The sequence below is a fragment of the Lampetra planeri genome, chromosome 48, assembly GCF_965212315.1.
Source record: "Lampetra planeri chromosome 48, kcLamPlan1.2.h2, whole genome shotgun sequence".
NCBI classification, from domain to species: Eukaryota; Metazoa; Chordata; class Hyperoartia; order Petromyzontiformes; family Petromyzontidae; genus Lampetra; species Lampetra planeri.
In genome coordinates, this window is record NC_136154.1 from 6,574,318 (window position 1) to 6,599,595 (window position 25,278).

The window sequence follows — 25,278 nt, forward strand, 5'->3', positions numbered from 1 at the left end:
GCAAGCAACAGACATCTAAAAACAAATTAAGAAATGGCACCAAAACAACAAAAAAGCACAAACAACATTTATCGCAACAGAGACATGGGTCGTCCGTGAGGTCTCAACAACATCAGTCACCAACTTCCAAACGAAGCCAAGAAACCTTCATAGGGAGGGAAGGGGTGGGGGTGTTAGTGGATTGGCCAAAAAGTTCACAGCAAAGGTGTTTTTCTTGGGTTAGATGGCATGAATATAAATGTGTTCACCCAGCACCGTCACCATCACCCGACACAGCCTATATATTTTATTTGACTTTTTCTTTTGCCAGGTAAGGCCCCACTACTGAGCTATATTAGTAGCTCCTTTTAAGACGTGACCTGGCTATCACAAATGACAGCAGCTCAACAGAGTAGTGGCTTATCATGCGGAAATGTATAGCAGTCAAAAACTCGTAACCAGTGGTTCATCTTAACCCGGGGTGCACGCACATCCTGGGGGAGTGGGATGCCCTTTCTGGCTGTGCGAGACATGGCCAGATTTTTATAGAAGGTAAATCATCGAAACGCAAATTAAGCACGGGCATATAAGTACACAACTGACTTTGTCTAATCAAACCTATGTATTTATTGACATACTTTTTTACGATTGGAGAACCAATGGGGTGCAAGGCTGCAGTAAAGGTTAAGAACCACTGCTCTCAACGCGTGATGTTGATTCTAAATGTGGGGGGAAAAACTGGAGGAACCGGAGAAAAATCCACGCGACCACCACAGGGAGAACATGCAAACTCCAATTATACAGCCATCAGGGTCGGAATCCAAATCACGACCTCCTGTATACCCCGAGAGGGAGGTAACATCTCATCACAGTGGCACCCGAGCAAGGTTTGTCACGTAAAAAAAACGTGCCAATTTTAGTACCAGAATTGTAAATGTTGTGGGTCTACTCTCCAACACACATCCGGTTGGTGAAGTAGTTAACTTAATTGGACAAGTTTGGTTTACATGACAAACGTTAATCATTGGCTGTCGGCTGGCGGCGGGTTTAAGGACAAATGTATATTTACGCGTTCTAACCCCAAAAACCCCTTTATTATGCAATATTGGTCGCAAAAGCCCTACTGCTTACTACTGCAGTAGAGCCCCTCTTAATGAGCACCCCTGTTAACGACTGATCGCTTAACGACGGGCCTCCATAGAGCCCAAACATGTAGTATATAGTGGAGTGTATAGTAGTGTAGTGTATAGTGTAGTGCCTCCGTAGAGCCCAACATGTAGTGTATAGTAGTGTATAGTGTAGTGTAGTGCCTCCATAGAGGCCAATGTGTTCGCTTACAGACCATTCCCTTGTTAACGACGGGCTGTTGTAGGTACAGTACATATTAATTAATGCATCGATTAACCGCGTTCCTTGTAATATTATGCGTTTATAATGTTAGTATCTTTACATATTAATATCCATTGTTGAAACATTATAAAGTACGGTTTTTTGGGTGAAAAAGGGGTAACTTTCGATGCTGGCGGAACAAATTGAGCCCTTAACGTGCATTTCCTATACTCACTTAACGACCAAATCACTTAACCGACCGGTCTCGTGGCACCAATTACTATCGTTCAGGAGGGATTATACTGTGTTGCTACGACGTGTTAAACTAGGCCAAAAAGTTACGACTAATTGACACCGAAAGTGATTACCTATTTTCAGCATATGCCTGGATGAAGAAAAAAGGGCCTTTAGTTTAGATTTAAATCGTAATAGTGATGATGATGGTGGCATCATCATGGAGTTGATGTCGGACATGGAGTGAAGGGGTTTGTGGGAGGAGGAGGGTATTCCGGACTGCGGGTGGGGGGGGGTGCATAAGAAATCTCGTCCACCAATGGTTTTAAGCTTTTTAGTTTTTCCGATCCGCGTCGTTTACACCCATTCCTTTTTGTTTTTGGTTCGTTCCAATTAAGACTTTGCATTCCTACCCGGAGATAACCCCTCTCCGTGCCATTGTTTCCGTCCATCTTCATTTACTTGCGCCTGTAGCACCGCACCGCGCCTCCGATCAACGGCACGGTTGGCGGCCACGGACGGCGCGCAAAGAAGTTCAACGTCGCGTACGTCGCAAGACTTTTCGGTCGTGTCAACCTTCCTTTCTTAAGGAGTCCCCCACAAGGTTTCTACCACGTAACCAACAACTCCACACTCGGGTTCTCGACAAGTCCGGCTCATTCGTCTCGTTGGTAATAATTCTTCTTCTCTTCCCCGACCTGTTGACTTTCCGGTGGCTTTAAATCTTTGAGTATCTTGCCATGTATTGACAAAGTAAAATCTTCTTCATCTTCCTCCTCTTCTATCCTTTGGTAGCGTCTCTGCATCGATGAACCACAACTCCCCCTTCTCTTCTCTCTTCTACGGCAAAGCCCCAAATCCCTACCCACCACTACAAAACTCAAGGTCGTCCAAAATGCCACACTGGCCAAACTTAAGACTGGCGCGTGAAAAACAGGGTCGCGTCCTCGACAATTTTCCCAAATCGAACTTATTTCGCAGCACCGTACGTAGCCTACCGCACTCATCGGAGGTTCGGGAAGGGAGGCGGGGACAACAAACTAAACACAACAGGCAGCAGTTCTAAAAAAATGAGTCTGTCAATCTAGATGATGATTTAAAAGTCGGTAGCTCCAAGTGGCTTCCTCATCGGAAGGAAGAGAGAGTTCCAGATGGCCGCGGAAGCAGCAGCATCTGCAAGCGGCTCGCGGTGATGATGCGGTAACCACCGTCTTTGTTCGACGGTTCGCCAGAAGCCGCCACTGCTGCTGCTGCTGCTGCGAGGACGACGACAAACTCTGCCGCCGTGACTTGCACCCAAGGCAGAACCTTCGGCCTACGTGCACCCCAGCTGCGCCTCACCACCAGGGCCCTCTTCAGGTTCCTGCTTCACACTCAACGGGGAGATGGACGAAGCTTGACCTCCGCTTTCTAGCTTCACTCCAGCGAGCGTCTCACAGCCGGTGCCTTCCTCGGCTTCCTGCTTCACGAGCGACCACGAGAGACCAGGATCCTCGCCGCAGGGTTCCACCTTCACGCCCGGCCACAGCTCGCAGCCTGAGCTCCCCTCCCACTCCTGCTTGACGACCACCGAGGAAACGGAAGCGTCTTCGGCTCCGCTTTCCACTTTAACCGCCAGGCGCGCCTCGATGCTGGCGTCTTCTCGACGTCCCTCCTCTTTTTCTTCCCCCTCGAGTGGTGAAGGGGTCGCCGCCGGGCTCTCGTCTTCGAGCATCACCTCGATCTCCCCGGGACGACTCGCCCCTCGGCCCCGCCGGTTCGGAGGAGCCGTCCCCTGCTCGCACGGCGGCGGTGCGGCGCCGGAGTCGTCGTTGCAACCTTGGCCGCGGCGGGAACGAAGGCCGCGCCTCTCCCTGGCGTGGACCCTCTGGTGGACGAGGAGGGCCCCCGACTGTTTGAACGCCTTCCCGCACACGGCGCACGTGTATGGCCTCTCCCTCGTGTGCACCCTCTTGTGCACGCGGAGGGCGCCCGACTCTGCGAAGGCCTTCCCGCATGCGCCGCACTCGTACGGCCGCTCCCGCGTGTGGATCCTCTGGTGGACGAGGAGGGAGCCCGACTGCGTGAACGCCTTGCCGCACACGTCGCACCCGTAGGGCCTCTCGCCCGCGTGGATCCGGGCATGCGTGCGCAGGGCCCCCGAGTCCGCGAACGCCCTGGCGCACACCGTGCACTTGTAGGGCCTCTCACCTGTGTGCGTCCGCTCGTGTATGCGCAGGGCGCCCGACTCGGCGAAGGCCTTGCCGCACGTTGTGCACGCGTACGGCCTCTCACCCGTGTGGGTCCGCTCGTGGACGAGAAGGGAGCCTGACTGAGCGAACGCCTTCTTGCAGACGGCGCACGCGTAGGGCCTCTCGCCCGTGTGCGTACGCTTGTGAATGTGGAAGCCGCCCGGGTGCGTGAACGTCTTGCCGCACACGTCGCACCTGTACGGCTTCTCGCCCGTGTGGATCCTCGTGTGCGTCGACAGGGTGCCCGGGTGGGCGAAGGCCTTGCCGCAGGTGGCGCACCTGAAGGGCTTCTCGCCCGTGTGGGTCCTGTGGTGGCTGCGCAGATGCTCCGCCCGCGTGAAGTCCATGCCGCAGACGCTGCACCGGTAGGGCTTCTCACCCATGTGGAACCTCTGGTGCGAGAGGAGAGCCTCTGGGCGGGCGAACGCCTTGCCGCATACGTCGCACTTGTGGGCCTCCCCGCCGCCGTGCGTCGCCTCCTGGTGGGCGCACAGATCCGCCGACCTCGCGAACGCCTCCCCGCACGCCCGGCACTCGAACGGTTTCTCCCCGACGTGCGTTCTCTGGTGACCGATCAGCGCGACCGGCTTGTCCGTCTCATACGGGCACAGGGGGCACCGGTACAGCACGGGCGCCGTGCGGCCCCTGTGGCGCTTCATGTGGTCATCGAGGGCGGGTGAGCTGACCACCACCCAGTTGCAGACCGGGCAGCAGATCCTCGTCCCTCCTCCTTCTCCTTGCTCGCTCATGTCTGCCTCGGCGGTGCTGGGGGGGGGGGGCAGGGAGTGGGAGCACAACAACAAAAAGGGGGGGGTAAAGAATTTGTGCCTCCGTCCTCCCGCGTTCACCGCCGTATCTCGAAGCGCGCGAGCTGGCCTCGGCGTTTTAATTTTATTTAGAGAGGTGCAGTAGCGACGGCAGCGCCATTGTTTTTTTACGAAGACGTCGTTGCTCGCCTGCCAGAGGAGCGTAGCGACACGACCGCCGCTCACTCTACGGTAGCTGGGAGCCGTGCCCCATCAGATCTGTCAAGAGACTCCACGAGGCGTACCCATCAGACGTTCATTGGCTGCGACAATTTCAGCTTGGGAGAAAATTCAGTCCCTTACCCGGTGTTGTTTTTTCTTTTTTAAATTCAAAAAAAAATGTTTTGCTTTTAACAGCTTTAGAATCTACCTGCCAACGGACCCGCTTCATCTCCTTCATCCACAGTGCCCTATAGACCTCCCTGTAGGCCAGCAGCGCCACATCGACGTCGCTCCCGAGGTGCACGCTCCTCTCCGCCAGCGGGTCAATTTCCGCAAACGAAAGACGGCCGCCTGGAACATCGCGAAGCACTCGGACAGCGCACGCATCGTCATCCGGCACCTTGGCGGCGGCGTCGTCAATTCTTCCTCTCCTTCCTCTTCCTCTCCTTTCTCTCCCTCTTCCTCCTCGTCATCCTCCTCCACCGACGGCTCCTCCTCGGGAGTCTCCGTGCAGCTACTCGATCAATTCCTCGCGCTCCGCCTCGGTGAGCTTGCGCGCGTGCGACTCCAGCAGGCGCTCCACGTCGCGCGCCTCCACGTCGGCGAAGCCCTTGCCGCCGACGCTCCGCGCCAGCCCCACGATCTTCCTCACCTCGTCGGCGACGCTCGCCACGGGGTCCCGCGCCAGCGCGTCGACGAGCCCCTCCAGGGTCCGCCGGGCGTAGCACGCCCGGAGCCGCGCGATCGTCCCCCGCTCCGGCGGCTCCAGGAGCGGCGCGGTGTTGGGCGGCAGGAAGGCGACGCCCCGGTGGGCGAAGCGGACGCCGCCCGGGCGCGCCGGCGAGCAGCCGAGCAGCAGCAGGGCCCCGAAGGGCAACCCCGGCGACCTGAGGTAGCCGCCGCGCCTCGGGCACGAAGCGGCGGCGGAGCCACTCGGCGAAGACGCGTGGCGTGACCCGCGCCCGCGCGTCGGCCCGCCACAGGACGGGCGGCCTCGCCACGAAGTCGCTCGACGCGTTCGCGCGCCCGGGCACGCGCTTCCAGCAGAGGGCCGCCTCGGCCGCGCAGAAGATCTGCTGGGGCGCGTTGCCGCCCGTGCAGACGATGCCGTCGAGACGAGCGCGGAACTACCCACACACTCGCCGTCGAGGACGACGTTCCGGAGGCCGAACCGCCTCTTGAAGTTCTCGAACCAGCAGCGGCTGGCGCCAAATCTTCTGGCGGCGGAGGCCGCGGTGGCGTCGGGGGCCGCGGTGGCGGCGGCGGCCTCTTCGCCACCTTGTCCACCCCGGCCGCGTCCCAGGTGGTTGTAGAGACGCTTTCTCGCGGATGGCACCGGCGCTCAGCGCCGCCCGCCGCCACGTCTCGTCCTCGATCCACACCCCGAGCGCCGCCTCGACACGCTCCACGAGGGGGTCACGAAGGGTGACGCGCGACACCTTGGCCCTGGCGGGCGCGCTCGCCCGCACGCTCGCCCTGATGCGCCCCTCCGACTTGCGGATCGAGTGCACGGTCGACTCGTTGACCCGTAGCGGCGGCCCACAGACGCGGCGCTCTCGCCGAGGGCCAGGCGGTCCAGGAGCTGCACCTTTTGCAGGAGGGTCATGACTCTGCGGGCCCTCTTCTTTGGGGGGTGGGGGTGGTGGGGGTCGCCGTCGCCACCGACGACATCACGCCGACTCAACTTACGCTTGGGTGCCATGGTTGCTCACGCACTCACTCACCCACCCGACCTCACCTGACCTTTCAAGGGGGGGGGTATTAATAAGCAGTACACAGGGATGTGAATAATCGACGGTTTCATTGACTAACGACGACGGTGGTGGTTTGTTGTTTGTGATACGGAAGAAGAAAAAATAATCCCCACCCCTCTTCCGCGGAGTGAGACAAATCTCGAGGCGGGGGTGCAAAATGGCGACCAGCGCCCCACCCCCCACACTTACCCAGCCCCTCCACACTTATCCAGCCCCTCCCCACCCTGCACACCCCACCAACCCCTCCCATCCCACCCACTCCTCCAACCCCTCCCACCCCACCAACCCCGCCCACCCCTACCCACTTACCCCTCCCCACCCACCCACCCCGCTAACCGCTGCGCCACCGCTCCCCAGCGCTGTTACTCGAAACTCACCTTCTGATCTGCTGCTGCCGGAGTCGAGTTCACGGCCTTCGAGACACAGAGACAGATAGACACACAGACAGATAGACACACAGAAATACAGATTATATACACAGACAGACACACAGAGACAGATAGACAGAGACAGACACGCAGAGAGAGACACACAGAGCCCGAAACACAGATACGCAGGCACGCAGAGACAAACTCAAGAGGCAGACACGGAGATAGATTGACACGGACACGCAGAGGTCTCAGACACACGAGACAGAGAGACACTGAGACACAGAGAGACACTGAGACACACAGATACACAGAGAGACAGACACTGAGACACACAGATACAGAGAGACACTGAGACACACAGATACACAGAGAGGCACTGAGACACAGATACACAGAGAGACACTGAGAGAGACACAGAGAGACAGAAAGAGACACTGAGACACATACAGAGAGCGATCGAATAGACAAAGATGCCCCCCACACCCGTGTAGCCTTTAACAGACAGTCGGGGCAAGGGCTGTCAGTAGCGAGCCCGGCCGCCTTTGTCTCTCCGGAGAGACAAGCTCCTGGAGGCGGACAGCCTCCTCGCACAGGGACATCGATAGGCGATAGATGAACAAGAGATGGACTCACACAGACACATAGAGAGAGACAGACACAGAGAGACACACAGACAGAGAGAGACAGACACAGAGACACACAGACACAGAGAGACAGACACAGACACAAAGAGACACACAGACAGACACACACAGAGAGACACACAGAGACAGACAGAGAGACACACAGAGAGACACACAGAGAGAGAGACAGACACAGACAGACAAGAGAGAGACTCACATCGACACGATATAAACAGAGAATTGGCAGCCGGGAAGGGGGGGGGAGTCGTGACGTCACTTCCCGCGCGACTCCAAAACCCGGGCGTGACGTCAAATACTTGCAAAAGCCGCTGATGAAGGGGGGGGCGGTGGAAATATAAAAGTGACGTCATGTCACCAGCATCCTGCGCGCGCGACTTGCGAAAAACGTCACGTCGCCCCCGCATCCCCGGGGCCCCGCCGTGGTGTGTGTGACGTCACGTTAACCCACCACCCTCCTCCAACCCCCACCTCGATTTTTTGACGTCATCGTTCCAAGTCCGACGCCGCGGGAACAGAGGGTGAGGAGGGGTCCCGGGGGGGGACATCTTGTTAAGTTAAGCGTCGTCACTGGGGGAGAGACAAAGGCGGTCGGGCGTGGGTGGTGCTGGCCACCCCACCCCCTCGTGTACCATTCCGGCCTTCAGGTGCTCGCTAACAGCACTTGCCCCTACAGCCTGTCAAGGCTACACGGGGGATCTTTGTCTTTGTAGTAGTAGCAGTGAGTCGTTAAGCGTCGTCACTGGGGAGAGACAAAGGCGGCCGGGCGCGCGCCGGGGCCTTCGTAAAAGCACTTGCCCCGACATTCAGGCGAGGCTATACCGGGTGTGGTGTGTGGGTGGGCACCTTTGTCTTTGTGTGTTGGGGAGCGGTGGTGGTGTGGTAAGCGTCGTCACCGGGCGGGGGTGGTGCCGGCCACTCCACCCCCTCCCCCTCTGTGTGGCGGCCTTCATAGGCTCTGCTCGCTACTTACAGCACTTGCCCCAACAGTCTGTTGCAGGCTACACGGGGGATCTTTGTCTTTGTGCCTGGGAGCTGTCGCGAATTGGTTAACTCCACTACCCAGCCATACGCTCCACTACCCAGCTACACACTCCACTACCCACACACTCCACTACCCAGCCACTCAACTACCCACATACTCAACAACCCACACACTCCACTACCCAGCCACACGCTCCACTACCCAGCTACACACTCCACTACCCACACACTCCACTACCCAGCCACTCAACTACCCACATACTCAACTACCCACACACTCAACTACCCACATGCTCCACTACCCACACGCTCCACTACCCAGCCACTCACTCCACTACCCACACACTCCACTACCCAGCCACACGCTTCACTACCCAGCCACACGCTCCACTACCCACACACTCCACTACCCAGCCACTCAACTACCCACACACTCAACTACCCAGCCACACACTCCACTACCCAGCCACTCAACTACCCACATACTCAACTACCCACACACTCAACTACCCACATGCTCCACTACCCACACGCTCCACTACCCAGCCACTCACTCCACTACCCAGCCACACGCTCAACTACCCAGCCACACGCTCCACTACCCAGCCACACACTCCACTACCCACACACTCCACTACCCAGCCACTCAACTACCCACATACTCAACTACCCACACACTCAACGACCCACACGCTCCACTACCCACACGCTTCACTACCCAGCCACTCACTCCACTACCCAGCCACACGCTCAACTACCCAGCCACTCACTCCACTACCCACACACTCCACTACCCAGCCACACACTCCACTACCCACAAGACGCTCCACTACCCACACACTCCACTACCCAGCCACACACTCCACTACCCAAAAGACGCTCCACTACCCACACACTCAACTACCCAGCCACTCACTCCACTACCCAGCCACTCACTCCACTACCCAGCCACACACTCCACTACCCAGCAAGACGCTCCACTACCCACACACTCAACTACCCAGCCACTCAACTACCCACACGCTCCACTCTCCAGCCACACACTCCACTACCCAGCCTCACACTCCACTACCCACACACTCCACTACCCACACACTCCACTACCCAGCAACTCAACTACCCAGCCACACGCTCCACTACCCAGAAACCTTGAGATCCGGGACGAGCAGGACCTTACTACCCTCCATAATCCAGGTTTTTTTGGGGTTAGATCGCGTAAATATATCAATGTTGTGTCGTTAAACCCGCCACTACCCGACACAGCCAAATTAGTAAGGTTTGTCATGTCAACAGAGCGTGGCCAACTCGTTACTAGTACAGCACTAGTATATAGTGTAGTGTATAGTGTTTAGTGAAGTGTATAGTGTAGTGTATAGTGTAGTGTTTAGTGTAGTGTTTAGTGTAGTGTATAGTGTAGTGTATAGTGTTTAGTGAAGTGTATAGTGTAGTGTTTAGTGTAGTGTATAGTGTTTAGTGAAGTGTATAGTAGTGTATAGTGTAGTGTTTAGTGTATTGTATAGTGTAGTGTTTAGTGTAGTGTATAGTAGTGTATAGTGTAATGTATAGTAGAGTATAGTATAGTGTATATTAGTGTAGTGTGTAGTGTATCGTGTAGTATACTAGTACAGCACACCGGTTGTGTGTTGGAGAGCCAAGCCACAACATTTACAATCTGAGCACGACGTTTGGCCAGTAATTACGACTGGTTTCATCAGGCGACAGCCAGATTTGTACAGTCTTGTTGCAGTTGCTTTTCCTTAAATGGAGGGGGGGGACGAAACGAAACAGGAGGACTTCACAAATCTGGGGGCTTCCGAGGTACTTTATAAATCTTCATATCTCGACTAAAAACCTGTTTAAAAATGTCTCGCTCTCTTTGGTTATTTTCAAGCTGTCTTTTCCTCCCATGGTTGATGTTAACTCTTTCTGCCTTTTCGCGCACAGCGCCCCGACAATAATTACTTAAGGGTGCCTTAAAATATAAATTATTATTAATCTCCGTGTATCTCTGTCTTTCTGTGTCTCTCTGTGTATGTCTGTATATCTCTATCTGTGTGCCTGCCTGTGTATCTCTGTCTATCTGAGTGTCTATATCTGTGTCTGTCTCTGTGTGTATCTCTGGCTATCTGCGTGTCTATCTCTGTGTGCTCCAGTGACGAGCAAAGGAAAATGAGTGAAGAAGAAGGAGAGGAAGTGAAGCGGATCTGCTGCCCGGTCTGCAACTGGGTGGTGGTCAGCCTGCCCGCCCTGGAGGACCACATGAAGCGACACGCGGGCCGCACCGAACCCGTCGTGTACCAGTGCCCCCACTGCCCGTACAGCACGGACAATCTCAACGTCCTGATCGCCCACCAGGCGACGCACGACGCGGGGGAGTCCCACAAGTGCGCCGAGTGTGGCAAGGTGTTCGTCGACGCGGAGGTCTTCCGCGAGCACCAGGCGATGCATGACGAGGAGAAGCCGCACAAGTGCACCGCGTGCGGAGAGGCGTTCGCCCAGCCGGAGAGCCTTCTCGCGCACCAGAGGTGTCACGCGCGGGAGGCCCACTATCAGTGCACCGATTGCGGGATGGAGTTCACCCGGTCGGATTGCCTCCGCAGCCACCAGAGGACCCACACGGGGGAGAAGCCCTACCGGTGCGACGAGTGCGGCGTGACGTTCGCCTGGTCCGCGAGCCTCCTGTCGCACAAGAGGATCCACACGGGGGAGAAGCTCTACCACTGCACCGTCTGCGGCATGGAGTTTTCCCGCTCGGACTACCTGCGCAGCCACCAGCGGACGCACACGGGCGAGAAGCCGTACAAGTGCGCCGAGTGCGGCGACGCGTTCTCGCAGTCGGGCGCCCTCCTAGCGCACAAGAGGATCCACACGGGCGAGAAGCCGTACGCGTGCACCGAGTGCGGCAAGGCGTTCGCGCGCTCGGGAGCCCTCCTCACGCACACGAGGACCCACATGGAGGAGAAGCCGTACAAGTGCACCGTGTGCGAAAAGTCGTTCACCCGCTCGCAGTACCTTCGGAACCACCAGAGGACGCATACGGGCGAGAGGCCGTACGTGTGTGCCGTGTGCGGCAAGGATTTCAAAGAGCCAGTGACCCTGCGCAAGCACCACAGGATCCACACGGGCGAGAAACCGTATGCGTGCGCCGTGTGCGGGGACGCGTTTGCGTGGGCAGGAGCCCTTCGCACGCACAAGATGGTGCACACGGGCGAGAAGCCGTACGTGTGCGCCGTGTGCGGCAAGGCGTTCCAGCGGTCAGGAGCCCTCAATACGCACAGGAGGAGCCACGCGAAGGAAAAGCCATGAAAGTGAAGCATGCGTGTGGACGTACGCCCAGGTCACGGTGCTTGTCAAGTACCCGATGGCATCCAGACGGGGTTCCGTTACGCTGAAGCGGAAATCTTAAATGCAAAATTGAACCCAATAAAACGTGCGCTCTTCTGAATGCGTTCAACTCACGTTCACCCGCCAAGATTGATGTTAATCACGGACATGTAAGAAGAAGGCAACTTGAGGAAAAGGGTGAAAAAGCCGAGGGGAATACTGAGATGTCAAAAAGAGAGACATCTCCGGGGTGAAGAGGAGGATGAGAAAAAGACGAACCGCAGACCTCCGGACAAAGAGCACGGTCGGCGATGAGAGCGCACCACACTCACTGAAGCCGTAGCAGGTGTGGGTGAGCCGGGTGCCACGGTGGCGAGATGTTAACTACCTCGCCTGGTGTACAGGAGGTCGTGGGTTTGATCCCAACCCTAACGCCTGCTGTATATTTGGAGTTTGCGTGTTCTCCCCGTGGTTCCGTGGATTGTTTCCCCCCCCACGTTTAGAAAGACGCATTTAAGAGTCTTTGACTGCCGCTATAAATTGACACCTGATGAGCCACTTCATTGGGCTGTCATTTGTGGTCAGATCGCTTCTGAAAGACAGCGGGTACAGCTCAGTGGGCCTTACCTGGTAAAATAAAGAAGTTTTAGTTTCTTTGTTGAATGGATGTTAGGCAAACCAGGCGTGAGGTCACTCCTTGAACAGGATGGGGAGAATTGACCCGACGGTTGAGGCCAGAACCCCGGGGCCGTGCCGCTTGGTACTCCGTGGGGTCGAGTCCTGCTGGTCCCGGTACTTAATTCCTTGCCCCATGCAGGACCATCCCCCATTGTTCACAGCTCCCCATCATCTTCATCACCGCATCATCACGCGGCGCTTTCAGATGCGCTTCTGCGGCCGTCTGGAACGTTTCTTCCGATATTAGGAAGCCACTGGAGCTATGCACTTTTAAATCATCTAGATTGACGCAGTAATTTCTTTATAACTGATGTTTGTCTTTAGTTTGTTGCCCTTCCCTCACACCTCCGATGAACACGGTCGGCTACGCACGGCACGAAGGAAGTTCAACAAACAGGACATGCATCATCATCATCATCATCGTGAAATCTCGCCCTCCCTTCTAACCGCCACTCACACGGTTAACCAGTTCCATGACATCCTGTAACGTGTAAAGCATGCGCCGATACTTGGCGTTAGCATCGCGACCTTTGTGACCGCGGATTGCAACGCAAATCTCTACCGCCGCAGCCTGGCAGCTTATTTGGCCCTCGCTGCTGAAATAAATCAAATCCATCGATAGCTCCGGTGGTTTCCTACAGAGTTGGAATACATTGGCCACGTAAACACCCAGATTGTTCGGACGTTATAACACGCCTCCTCCTTCGCTGTGGTCATTCAAAGCGAAGGAGGGGAGGCGGGATCCACTGATTTAGATTCCGGCCACAGAACCACCGGTCGTCGGAATTGAAAAAACTGCCTGCAGTCATCAAAGCATCAAAATGATGAGACGGCACAACGTAGGATCAAAATCATCATCATCTTAAATAAATAAATCAACCCCTGGGCCAAGGTTATGGTTAAGATTATGGCCCATTGGCCAACACAGCCTGCTGTATGTGTCTGTGGGGAGCGGTGGTGCAACGGTGAGCGCGCCGTGCTGCGTACCCCGGCGACCCGAGTTTGATTCCCGCTCACGGCAAACACCACTGACGATTATCTAAAACGGTCCTGGGACTTCCCCTAGGTCGACTCAGCCTCAAAACGAGTACCTGATGCGGTGTGTAACCCACCCCCTCGTGTGCCGTGCCGGCCTTCATAGGTGCTCGCTAATAGCACTTGCCCCAACAGTCTGTTCAGGCTATATTGGGGATCTTTATGTAGTAAGTAAGCCTGAGCATTTCTTATCTTGCACTCTTATGAGTCTAGTCCGTCATGAACGTGCACTAATCGGACGTAGTAAGCTCTTTGGATCGACGCCGTTTTAAGTCTCTTGCAAAAACGTACTCAGGCTCAGGGATGGATCTTGAACGTGAGCTGGTAACCCGTTCGGGGTCTTGGGGCCGGAGACCCCGAAACTGCGCTGGCCGCATCGGTGCACCATGAGGTTCACGCGCGGCGGGTACAGCGGATTGCCGTGGGCTGCGGATACTGGATGGATTTTGGTCTGTTGAGACCGTCACGCGCCGATCGCCAAGAGAAGGACGGAGCGGATATACACAGGCTCTTGTAGACAGGCCGGCGCAGTTCGTACGCGGTCCTGTGTTACACAGGTAGCCAGTGTAGCTCTTTGTCCCATCGAAGTCGTAATCGGATCAAATGTTCCGCTTCAGAACTATCAGACGAGCTGACCTGAGCAGACGGAGGTGCGCCTGCGCTTGGCACATCCGAAGATTCCGTTGTGTGTCGTCCGCGCGACCGACGATAAAACGCGCAGATGAGCATGCCAGCTGCCTCGCCGGTCGGCGCACATAACAGGCGGCGGTGCAGTTGACGAAACCGACAGAAGCACCGTCCGGTGAAGTGCCTGATGTGAGCGGCGGATGTCAACTCGCTGTCGACAAGAATGCCGAGGCACTGTTGCCTTGTCCGGCACTCAAATGTCCCGGTAATTTTTTCTTGCGAGCTGACGGCGGGTCCCGAGTGTGATGAATTCGTCTTTTGTTCCCGTTCAACTTCGGACGGTTCGACGTTGGCACATGACATGAAGCGCCTAACGTGAGACACACAAATTGGTTTCCGAGCGGATGAAGAACTTTACATCATCGGCACATGGAATGCATGCCGATATGACGATGGGCGATGCGGATGGCAGTCACCGGTGTAGAGTTGAAAGAACACCGGGCCAAGTACACTGCCTTGTGGCTCACTGCATGTCACTGGTGACCTTCTAGACTGGTTTCCAGCAATTCCTCGAAGACTTATCATCTAAGATGCTGTGATCGACCGTCTCGAACGCAGCAGGCGGAGCAGCGTGACTTCGCCATAGTCAGCTGCCATAAACGTATCGCGCCGACTTGCAGGCTCGGGATGAGGCTGCTTTGTTCAAGAAAAGCCACGCGCCGACGTCGCATCTCCGCTAGTTGTCTTCGACGCGAGTGTCCGTTCCCAGGAGATTCGCCACAGAGCTGCACATCTTACTCGGCTGAGCAGAGCGCTCCGGGATTCTGCGGCTTCTTTGCGATGGACTCGGTGCCCATTCCATACTTTTGGTGAACATGCAAACAATACGTCAGAATTTCATGAACGATTCCTGTACCCAGTGCCCATGGTCCCAGAACTGCCTCCTGGCTCTTGCCTGGCCATCGTTCTACACTCTGGAGAAGAATCTCCTAGGCCCTGTCCCGGTTCCATCTGTGGCAAAAAAAAAAAACTTTTTGTCTTACTGTACGGTTGTTTTTGGATGTATGTTGTAAAGAAATTAGTTTTCAATCTTGATTTAAAAGTTCACAGCTCCAGTGGCTTGCTAATATCGGAAGGAGAGCGTTCCAGACGGCCGCAGAAGCGCATCTGAAATCGCCGTGTGATGCGGTGACCGCCTTTTGTTCGATGGCCAGCCATAAGCCGCCGCTGCGAGGATGACGGCTGGAGTTCGCGTGATGATGGTTTATGTTCCGGTTTCTGTACAGCATCTTAACTCGTTCCCATTTCCGAGACGTCTGCAAGTTGCAGGGTGTGGGGTAGTCCCCGTTCACCACCTAATCTCGGAGCGCATGAGCGGGCTCGGCGTTAGTTTCATTTAGAGAGGCGTGGCAGCAGCAGCGCCTCTGTATTTATCAAGGCGTCGTTACTCCCCGCGGAGAATCGTAGCGACACGACCACTGCCACTCCACGGTAGCTGGCGCCAAACTGTGCCACACGCCCTCCCGCATGGCCTTCAATTATCAAATTCTCATTGATCCTGCAGTGATGCCGTACACGTTCGTTAGTGAATCCTCTTCATCCCCTGTGGGACGCAAGGCCGCAATGAGTTCCCCCCACTTCTTCCTGTCCTTGGCAACATGTCGTGAGCCTCGCCCCCCAAGAGAGGTTGATTGCTGCCACCAGCTCATCCTTCACCGTCTCGGGCCAGGTGGTCTCGGGTCTCCCGGGTTTCCTTCTAACCTGGTGGTGTCCATCTACGGTCGTCATTTTTTTTGGTACGTGGGTCCCCTGGTCCATTCTGAGTTCGTGTCCGAGCCGTTCGAGTCGACGTCTCTAGATGTCTCGTGTGCGATATATTAGGACAACCGGTATTTTGTTCAGTTTAACACCTAGTAGGCTTTCGCTACCAATATCCATAATACAGGTTTTTTTGTTGTGTTAGATCGTGTAAATAAGGGTGCTTCAAAAAAAATGTGAACACTTCTGAGAATTTGCAACAATACCACAAGAAATGTGCCTCCGGGCTCTGGAGACCACCTGGAGAAGATTCCAGGCACGTTGTTGACAATGATGGCGAATGAGTGGAGATTCTTAGACTTTTTGTTATCGTGTTACAGTGTATTTTCCGTTCTTTTCCATTTAAGTGTTAAAAACATTTTTAAGCACCCTGTATATAAATGTGTCGTTAAACCGGCCACCACCCGACACGGCCAATTAGTAAGGTTTGTCACGTAAACAGAACGTGGCCAATTCGTCACTAGTACAGCACCGGTGTGTTGGAGAGCCAAGCCACAACATTTACAATCTGAGTACGACGTTTCGCCAGCAATTACAACAACTAGCTTCATCGGGCGGCAGAGAGATTTGTGGAGAAGTCCTCCTGTTTCGTTCCTTAAATAGAGGTGTAAACGTGATGACAACACTTGTGCGTTCTGCTTGTGCGAAGGGGGGGGGGGGATTCATGAATATATGACTGGGTATGCATTCCCGTTTGGGTTATATATATATGTTCTTTTGTTCAGTTTATATTTTGTTCACTTCGTTGTCATGGATTTTGCTCGGCCAGAATAATCCAGCAAGATTCTCCCAAGGCACCCGTTATGGAAGCACTCCCCATCATCTTCGTGTCGGCCTTGATGACAACTCTCCGAGCCACACGACCAGCGACGATTTAGGATGACGTACGTCATCGGAATGGCAAAGGGTTAAGATGCAGTCGTGTTTGGACACTTATATATGATCTGAATAATTTCGTTGTAATTCCCATGATTTAATAGTGTTAATTATGGAGGTACGATATGGGGACTTTGAATTAGAAGGATTAAGGCTAAGGTATTTTCCATGCTATATCAAGGCCGAGTGGTTTGAAGCAGTTATATTCTCTTGTGAATGAATATCGCTAGGCAGTGACAGTTTTGAGGCTCGCAAATCGTTCTTGTCACTGCTATGTGACTGTTGTTTATTAAGGGACTGACGCGAAGATAACTTTGTGAACATATTTTGGAATAAATTCTAAATGTACGTATGTTGAACTTCCTTCACACCATACGTAGCCAACCGTGCCCATCGGAGGTGCGGGACACGTTCACTCAGACACTGCAACCTGTACTACTACAAGGTGGTGCACTCCCTACTGCGGGTTGTAACCATGAGGTCACCTGGTACACGTTGACTCAGACACTGCAGCCTGTACTACTACTAGGTGATGCACTCCCTATTGCGGGTTGTTGTAACTGTAGTGAGTCCAACTGAGTCGCAGACGTTAACTTGGGAGCAACACTATTTATTCAACACAACAGCACGAACATAACACAACCTACGCTCGGGTCTCGAATGCCCATCTAACCACGCTACGGCATAACTAGACATGGTTCGCTATCCTGGTCCGGACCACAAGCTGGGTCCCGGACCGTGTGGCTAGAGGCTTCTCCCCGACGTGGATCTTCGAACACCAAGACTTGAAGAACCCCGAGCTTCTCACGGAGCTCTCGTTATATGCCCCAGGGCTGGGGCTGGCTCCGCCCTTAGCCCCGCCCACCTTCCAGGCTCCTCGGGCCCTTTCTCGAATGTTCCCGAGAGCTCTCCGGGACGTGACCGTCCCTCGGCCCCCGTCCACCGGTGGCCCCCCTCCAGTATCGTCCGGTCACATGACAACAGGTCAGCCAGAGCGTCGTGCCCCAGAGTAACCCTGGCTGGCTGACGCTCGCTCTCGTTCCCTCACTGGGAGCCGGCACCGCACACTGCTCGCGGTGCCTTCGCGCTAACCAGCGCTCACCCAACCACCGCTAGTGTTAGTACTGCAGCCCGCAACCCGGGCTGCCCGCAATGACAACATTACCGGCCGTGATTTTGCAAGTCCCAGCACCACACAGTGACAAGTACAGTCACTACATAACCATGAGGTCACCTGGTACAAGTTGACTCAGACACTGCAGCCTGTACTACTACAAGGTGATGCACTCCCTAGGGGCCGTCCATAAATGACGTCATGCACCTGGGGAGGGTCAGACATTTGTGACGATGTGTGACCACAAGTATTTTGGTTCATGCAGACATGATTCCTTGTAAAAGGTTTCAGTTTGGTGTTTTAACATCCTAACACCTGTTTTGTTGCCAGAAAAAAGGGGAAACCCTATTCTCGTAAACTAAATAGTTTATCAGTTAAAAAGGAAGGTGCGGATACAGAGAGACAGCCAAAAAATATAGTTTTTTGATAAGATTTACTTCATGGTATTTGTTACAGTCCAGTATTACATGCAAATGTACGACGTTGCCTCTTAATTCAACCGTAACACGTTGCACAACACCGACCGTGCGGGCATTTAAATATGGCGCTGTACATGACTTACGAACCGTGCAATGTTACAAACGGTGGGGGGGGGGGAGTCAGATGGAGCTCATGAAGGGGGTGGGCAGAGGGGTGACTCGGTGAAACCCGACATGTCACGGACGTTCGTGCATGCGCCTCTTCCCCCTGTTGCGAGAAACCGGAAGGGAGCTCAGTCTGCGAGCTGTGGCTGGGCATGAAGGTGGAACCCTGTGACGAAGATCCTGGCCTCTCATCCAGTCGCTCGGGAAGCTGCAAACCGAGGAAGGCGCCGGCTGTGAGACCCACGCGGGCGTGAAACTAAGTTCTCATGAGTCTAGACCAGTGGTTCTTCTTAACCTGGGGTGCGCATCACCCCCTGGGAGTCTACGTAGTTTTTACTTCACGTGTATCTGTTCAGAGCAAAAACTATTGACTCCACATTGTGTACCTTCACAGTTGTGCAGATGTGCTCGTGCTTTCGAATGGCCGTTGTATCGCGCGGCATTTTCTGAACATTTCTCTCTCGGTCAACTTCTCGAGTGTTTCATCTCCGTTCCACGGGACCTGCCCCCTCTGTGTAGCCCACATCCTCCATCCGTGCCACCAAATTAGCAAAGGTCCCAGTCGAGGACTCACTCTCACTCGACATGCTTGCTTGGAGCCTTCTCCTCCACTCTTCCCACGTAGACCTCAACATCTGTTCCCAAAGCAGAGGTTGGGCCTCCCGTGTGCAACCTTCACCCCAGCTGTGTCTCACAGCCGGGAGTTTCTTCCTGTTCCTGCTTCACGATTGAGAGGGGAACTGAAGAATCCTCCCCCCCGCCATGTTCTACCTTCACCCCTGGCCATATCTCAGAGCTGGCGATCCCTCCGCGCTCCCGCTTCACGATCGGCAGGGAGGCGGAAGGATCTTCACCGTCGCATTCCATCTTCACCCCTGGCCACGTCTCGAAGCTGAGAGTCTCTCCACCTTCTGATGTTAACGATGCCGAGGGGGTCGCCGAGGGAATCGCCGCAGGACCCTCGCCCCCGAGGCTCGGCACGACCTCCCCAGAGGCAGTCGCACCCTCGTGACACCCGGCCCTCCTGCGGGCACGGCGGCAGAGGGGGGGACGGGCCGGCGGCGTTGACGCATTCGAGTCCGCGCGGGCCCGCCGGCGCGCCCGGAGGCTCCCCGCCCTGGAGGAGGCCTTCCCGCGCGTGGGGCATGCGAAGGGCCTCCCGGCCGCATGCGTCCTCTTGTGCGCACGGAGGGTGCCCGAGTGCGTGAACGAGCTGCTGCACACGTCGCACGCGTAAGGCCTCTCGCCCGTGTGGGTGCGCTTGTGGATGCCCAGGGTGCCCGACTCGGAGAACGACTTGCCGCACGTGGGGCACGCGTATGGCCTCTCGCCCGTGTGCGTCCTCCTGTGTACGGACAGGGCTCCCGACTGGGCGAAGGACTTGCCGCACATGGCGCACCCGTAGGGCCTCTCGCCGGTGTGTGTCCTCGCGTGTATGACGAGGCCCCTCGACTGGGCGAATCGCTTCCCGCACGCCGCACACCCGTAGGGCTTCTCGCCCGTGTGGGTCCTCTCGTGGTTGAGGAGCGCCCCCGACTGCTTGAATGCCTTGCCGCACGTGGCGCAGCCGTACGGCTTCTTGCCAGTGTGGACCCGTTTGTGGGTGACGAGAGTGCCCGAACGCGCGAACGCCTTGCCACACACGGCGCACGCGTACGGCTTCTCGCCCGTGTGGATCCTCTGGTGGTTGAGGAGGTGGTGTGACTGAGTGAAGTCCACTCCGCAGACGTTGCAGTGGTAGGGCCTCACACCCGCGTGGATCCTGTCGTCCGGTGAGACGTCTCCTAGCGGTGGGGCGAACGCCTTCCCGCGTCGCGCCCGCTTCATGTGCACGCTTTGATGGGAGCAGAAGTCTCCAGAATTCGCGAAAACTTCATCGCACACCTTGCACTTGTAGGGCTTCTCGTCGGCGTGACTCCTCTGGTGGCTGATCAGGGTGGCCGCTTTGTCCGTGCTGTACGGGCAGTGGTGGCACTGGTACAGCACGGGCTCGGTCCGGCCCCTGTGCCGCTTCATGTGGTCCTCCAGGGCGGGCAGGCTGATCACCACCCATTTGCAGATTGGGCAGTAGATCTTCATCTCTCCTCCCTCGTTCATCGTTCCCGTCCTGGGACTGGGGCAAAAAGTGAGGCACACAAAGGAAAATTTATCTCCACCGCCCCTGTGAAGTATCGCGAACAAGTCGTGAAGCTAGAAACCACGGACACCGGTTGCTAACCGTCGAACAAAGACGGTGGTCGCCGCTGCATCGCGCGGCACTTTCAGATGCTGCTGCTTGTGGTGGCTGTCTGGAATGCTCTTCCCTACCGATATGAGGAAGCCACTGCGAGCTATGATGCACGTTTAAGTCATCATCTAGATTGACAAACTTGTTTCTTTTAAACTGCTGCTTGTTGTTGTGTTAAGATTATTGTCCTTCCCCTGCACCTCCGATTAGCACGGTTGGCTACGTACTGTTGCGAAAGAAGTTCTGCATTCTACACGACTACACACACTACTACATACTACACGACTACACACTACACTACAACATACTACTCTATCATACACTACACTACGATACACTACACCACTATACTACATTGAGAACTCATTTCTTTAAAACTGATTTTTGTGTTGAGTTTCTTGTCATTTCCCCGCACCTCTGGCTACTGTTATGTTGTGTTTTTGCTGCTTTGCCCAATCTTGATAAATCGGACAAAAAATAATGAATTTCCGTTTCGTGATCTGCTTACCTTTTGTTCAATTTTGCACTCCTATCATGGGTTTGTGTGTATCGTGTGTTTGTGTGTATCATGTTTGTGTGTATCGTGTGTTTGCCGCTGTAACTCGCCGATTCCCCGTGCCCATCCTAGAGATCTGTGAAAAAGAGCTTTACAGCTCATCAGAATCCTCTTCCCGCAGTCTAAATAAAGATTCTCATTCTGACTGAGATGACTGGCCGATGCACCGCCTGTGACCCCTATTGTGCCAACTTGCTGCATTTTAGTCACACTCCTGATTGCTTTAGTCGCACCCCCGACTGCTTGAATGCCTTGCCGTATGTGTCGCACCCGTAGGGTTTCTTGCCCATGTGGACCCGCTTGTGGGCGACGAGGGTGCCCGCGCGCGCGAACGCCTTGCCGCACACGGTGCACGCGTACGGCTTCTCGCCCGTGTGGATCCTCTCGTGGTTGAGGAGGTGATGCGACTGAGTGAAGTCCACTCCGCAGACGTTGCAGTGGTAGGGCCTCACACCCGCACGGATCCTCCCGTCCGGTGAGACGTCTCCTGGCGGTGGGGGGAATGCCTTCCCCCGTCGCGCTCGCTTGATGTGCACGCTCTGATGGGAGCAGAAGTCTCCCGAATTCGCGAAAACTTCCCCGCACACCCTGCACTTGTAGGGCTTCTCGTCGGCGTGGCTCCTCTGGTGGCCGATCAGAGTGGCCGCTTTATCCGTGCTGTATGGGCAGTGGGAGCACTGGTACAGCACGGGCTCGGTCAGGCCCTTGTGCCGCTTCATGTGGTCCTCCAGGGCGGGCAGGCTGATCACCACCCATTTGCAGATCGGGCAGTAGATCTTCATCTCTCCTCCCTCGTTCATCGTTCCCGTCCTGGAACTGGGGCAAAGAGTGAGGCACACGAAGGAAAATGAATCTCCCCTGCCCCATCCCTTTGAAGTATCGCAAACAAGGCGTGAAGCTAGAAACCACGGACACCGGTTGCTAACTGTAGAACAAAGGCAGTGGTCGCCGCTGCATCGCGTGGCGCTTTCAGATGCTGCTGCTGCTTGCGGCGGACGTCTGGAACGCTCTTCCTATCCGGTATGAGGAAGCCACTGGGAGCTACGATGCACTTTTAAATCATCGCCTAGATTGATAAACTAATTTCTTCAGAACTGCTGCTTGTTGTCGTGTAAAAATTTGTTGTCCTTCAACCCACACCTCCGATTAGCGCGGTTGGCCACTGATCCGTTGTTATTTTTGCTGCCTTACCCAATCTTGATAAATCGGACTTGAACAATTAATTTCCATTTTGCGACTTGCTTACCTTTTGTTTTATTTTGCACTCCTATCGTTTTTGTGTGTATGGTGTGTTTGGGTGTATCGTGTTTGTGTGTATCGTGTTTGAGTGTATCGTGTTTGTGTGTATCGTGTGTTTGTGTGTATCGTGTGTTTGTGTATATCGTGTGTTTGCTGGACATCTGTGGAAAAGAGCTTCATAGGTCATCGAATTCCTCCTCCTGCAGTCTGAATAAAGATTCTGATTCTCATTGAGATGACTGGCAGATGCACCGACTGTGCCCCCTATTGTGCAAACTTGCTGCGTTTTAGTCACCCAGCGCTCTGCTCGTTGTTGTGAGCGTTGCTCCTCTGCCCTCCGTTGTTGCTGGAGGGTGACTGCCTCCAACTGCCCAGTAGTAGCGTCCTTCACGAGCCTCCTCCACAGAGGCCGATCTTGACACCGCTGGTACCAGTCATCGTCAAGTCCACTCAGCTCCACATCATCCTGTACCACGTCACTCAATCTCTTCTCCAGCCCGTGCCGTGCCCGATATGGCCGAACAAAAGCTTTTTAGGCATGCGGTGGCTGGGCATGCGGGCTACATGACCCAGCCAATGCAGCCTTGGAGGAGCTCGCTGATGATAGGACTCTGTCCAGATCCTTCAAGGATTCGTGAGCTCCTCACACTGCGACTCAGACTACAGGTTAAACCCACGATGGATCGTGGGCAGGGCCGGCCTGCAAGTTGCAAACCGGCGCAGACACAACAACAACAAGAACCGCCATTCGCCACGAAGTGGCGGTGACGTCACCACGGCGCCTGTGCCAGGCTAGGTGCACTTTGAGGCCGTCACGTGAAATGTCGAAAATGATAAAGACCCCCCGTGTAGCCTTGCCAGACTGTAGGGGCAAGTGCTGTTAGCGAGCACCTACGGAAGGCCAGAGCGGCACACGAGGGGGTGGGTGGCCAGCACCACGCCCGGCCGCCTTTGTCTCTCCCCCAGTGGCGATGTTTACCACATACACAGCACCAGGCACACATTTGAGGCTGAGTCGACCTAGGGGAGAACCAGGACCGGTCCAGATAATCGTCACTGGCGGTGTTAGCCGTGAGCGGGAATCGAACTTGGGTCGCCGGGTTCGTAGCGCTAACCGCTGCACCACCGCTCCTCACAGGAGCAGGCGCACACACAAAGATAAAGATCCCCCAGGTAGCCTCACACAGGCTGCAGCCGCAAGTGCTGCTGTTAGTAGCGAGTAGCAGTACCTATGAAGGGGGTCGGTATCCAGCACCACGCCCGGCCGTCTTTGTCTCCCCCAGTGGCGATGTTGAACTTCACATCGCTACACGGAGGCCTCGACTCTCTGTATCTGTGCGTGACGTCACCCAACCCCGTGCGTGCGTGACGTCACTCACGCCACCCCCCGAGGCAGTGGTGACGTGACGTCACGCACATACGTGCTCGAGCATCTGACGTTACCCACACCGTGTTAACCTCCCCCCCACCCCACAGGATTGACGTCACGTGCTGGGGAGGGGCAGGTTGGGGTGACGTCACTCGCGTCTCCCAGCGACCCGGCACGGTTAGTGACGTGACGTCACGACGTCAAACGGGCGCGCGTATGCCGGGGGGGTCGATAGTGTAGGGTGACGTCACGAAGGGGCTGGATGCGAGTGATTTTTTTCTCTTACATCACACGGGTCTACCCCGTACTATATACTACCATAGACAAACCCAACATTAAATTATATACTGTATTACTATACACCACTCTATACCTTCGACTATAATATTACCCTAAGTATTATTCTACCCACCCTACTGTATACCACACTGCTGTATATTCACTAAACAATTACGATACTGTATATTACCTTATACATTGTATTAAGCATTACAATTTTATACTATTTATACAATCTGCTATACACTATACCATTGACCGTCGCGTGAAAGATACTAAGAGGAAGCAACGAAATATGTCAATGGGAGAGGTGGTAAAAGTTTAGCTGGAAGCATATATTTTTTGCGACATAGAATTGTAATGTATTACTTACTGTTAGTAGCTCAGCTTATTGGAGAGTATATTTAGTATACTGATGATACTATGTAGTTTATACTTAAGTTTTTTTACGTGGTGGTTTAGTAACTGCAGCTACATACTATTAACATTCCTTCCCTTTGTTAATGCTACCCCTATCCCCTCCCTTTAATGCTGCTAATCCTGAATAATGCACGGACATATGACTTTGAAACCCCCCGCCCACCTCCTACGCATTGCTCATAAATATGCTAAATTCCTCTTGATATGCAAATTATTGTGTCAAGGCGCTCTTCTTCTCCCTCCAACTCAGCTTAAATATACACTCCAAGCTTGGTGGCGTTTCATTCATCACCTGAGGATGGCTGCTTGCGTTGTGGCCGAAACGTCGTGAGAATTATTTTATTGGTTTATTTTTATTATTTTATTATTTCCCTTCTACGTGTCTTTACCGAAAGAACCAAGAAGATGACCGATGTTTTGCGGGTCTGCACTGGGTGAGAGTTACGTGTTAACTGAGTCTCTCATACGGTAAACCCTTTGGGAAAGCGTCATGCACGCTAGCCATACGCGTCTCAGCCGTACAGGTTCTTTCAAGTCGCGATTGCCCGTTCGACCTCCGAATTTCATTCGGTTTCCGGGGCAAAAAATGTTCGGGAATATCGTTCGAACACCGATTTGTTCGAGTTCCGGTGCGTTCGATC

At 54.7% G+C, this 25,278-nt stretch overlaps 2 protein-coding genes across 2 annotated transcripts; one reads left to right on the plus strand and one right to left on the minus strand.

Moving 5' to 3' along the window:
- Positions 1-53: 53 nt before the first annotated feature.
- LOC144733736 (uncharacterized) lies at positions 54-24,460 on the minus strand. The gene is made up of 11 exons (XM_078615758.1): positions 23,799-24,460; positions 21,601-22,146; positions 19,243-20,660; positions 17,715-17,892; positions 11,252-11,755; positions 11,126-11,170; positions 10,779-10,999; positions 6,078-6,365; positions 5,297-6,019; positions 5,142-5,265; positions 54-4,538 (listed from the first exon to the last, which is right to left on the minus strand). Exons 2-11 carry the CDS (start codon positions 22,128-22,130, stop codon positions 2,858-2,860), a joined length of 5,712 nt encoding a protein of 1,903 aa, XP_078471884.1. The 5' UTR covers positions 22,131-22,146; positions 23,799-24,460; the 3' UTR covers positions 54-2,857.
- Positions 6,856-21,494, plus strand: LOC144733623 (uncharacterized). The gene is made up of 2 exons (XM_078615648.1): positions 6,856-8,028; positions 10,645-21,494. Exon 2 carries the CDS (start codon positions 10,661-10,663, stop codon positions 11,795-11,797), a length of 1,137 nt encoding a protein of 378 aa, XP_078471774.1. The 5' UTR covers positions 6,856-8,028; positions 10,645-10,660; the 3' UTR covers positions 11,798-21,494.
- Positions 24,461-25,278: the final 818 nt, after the last annotated feature.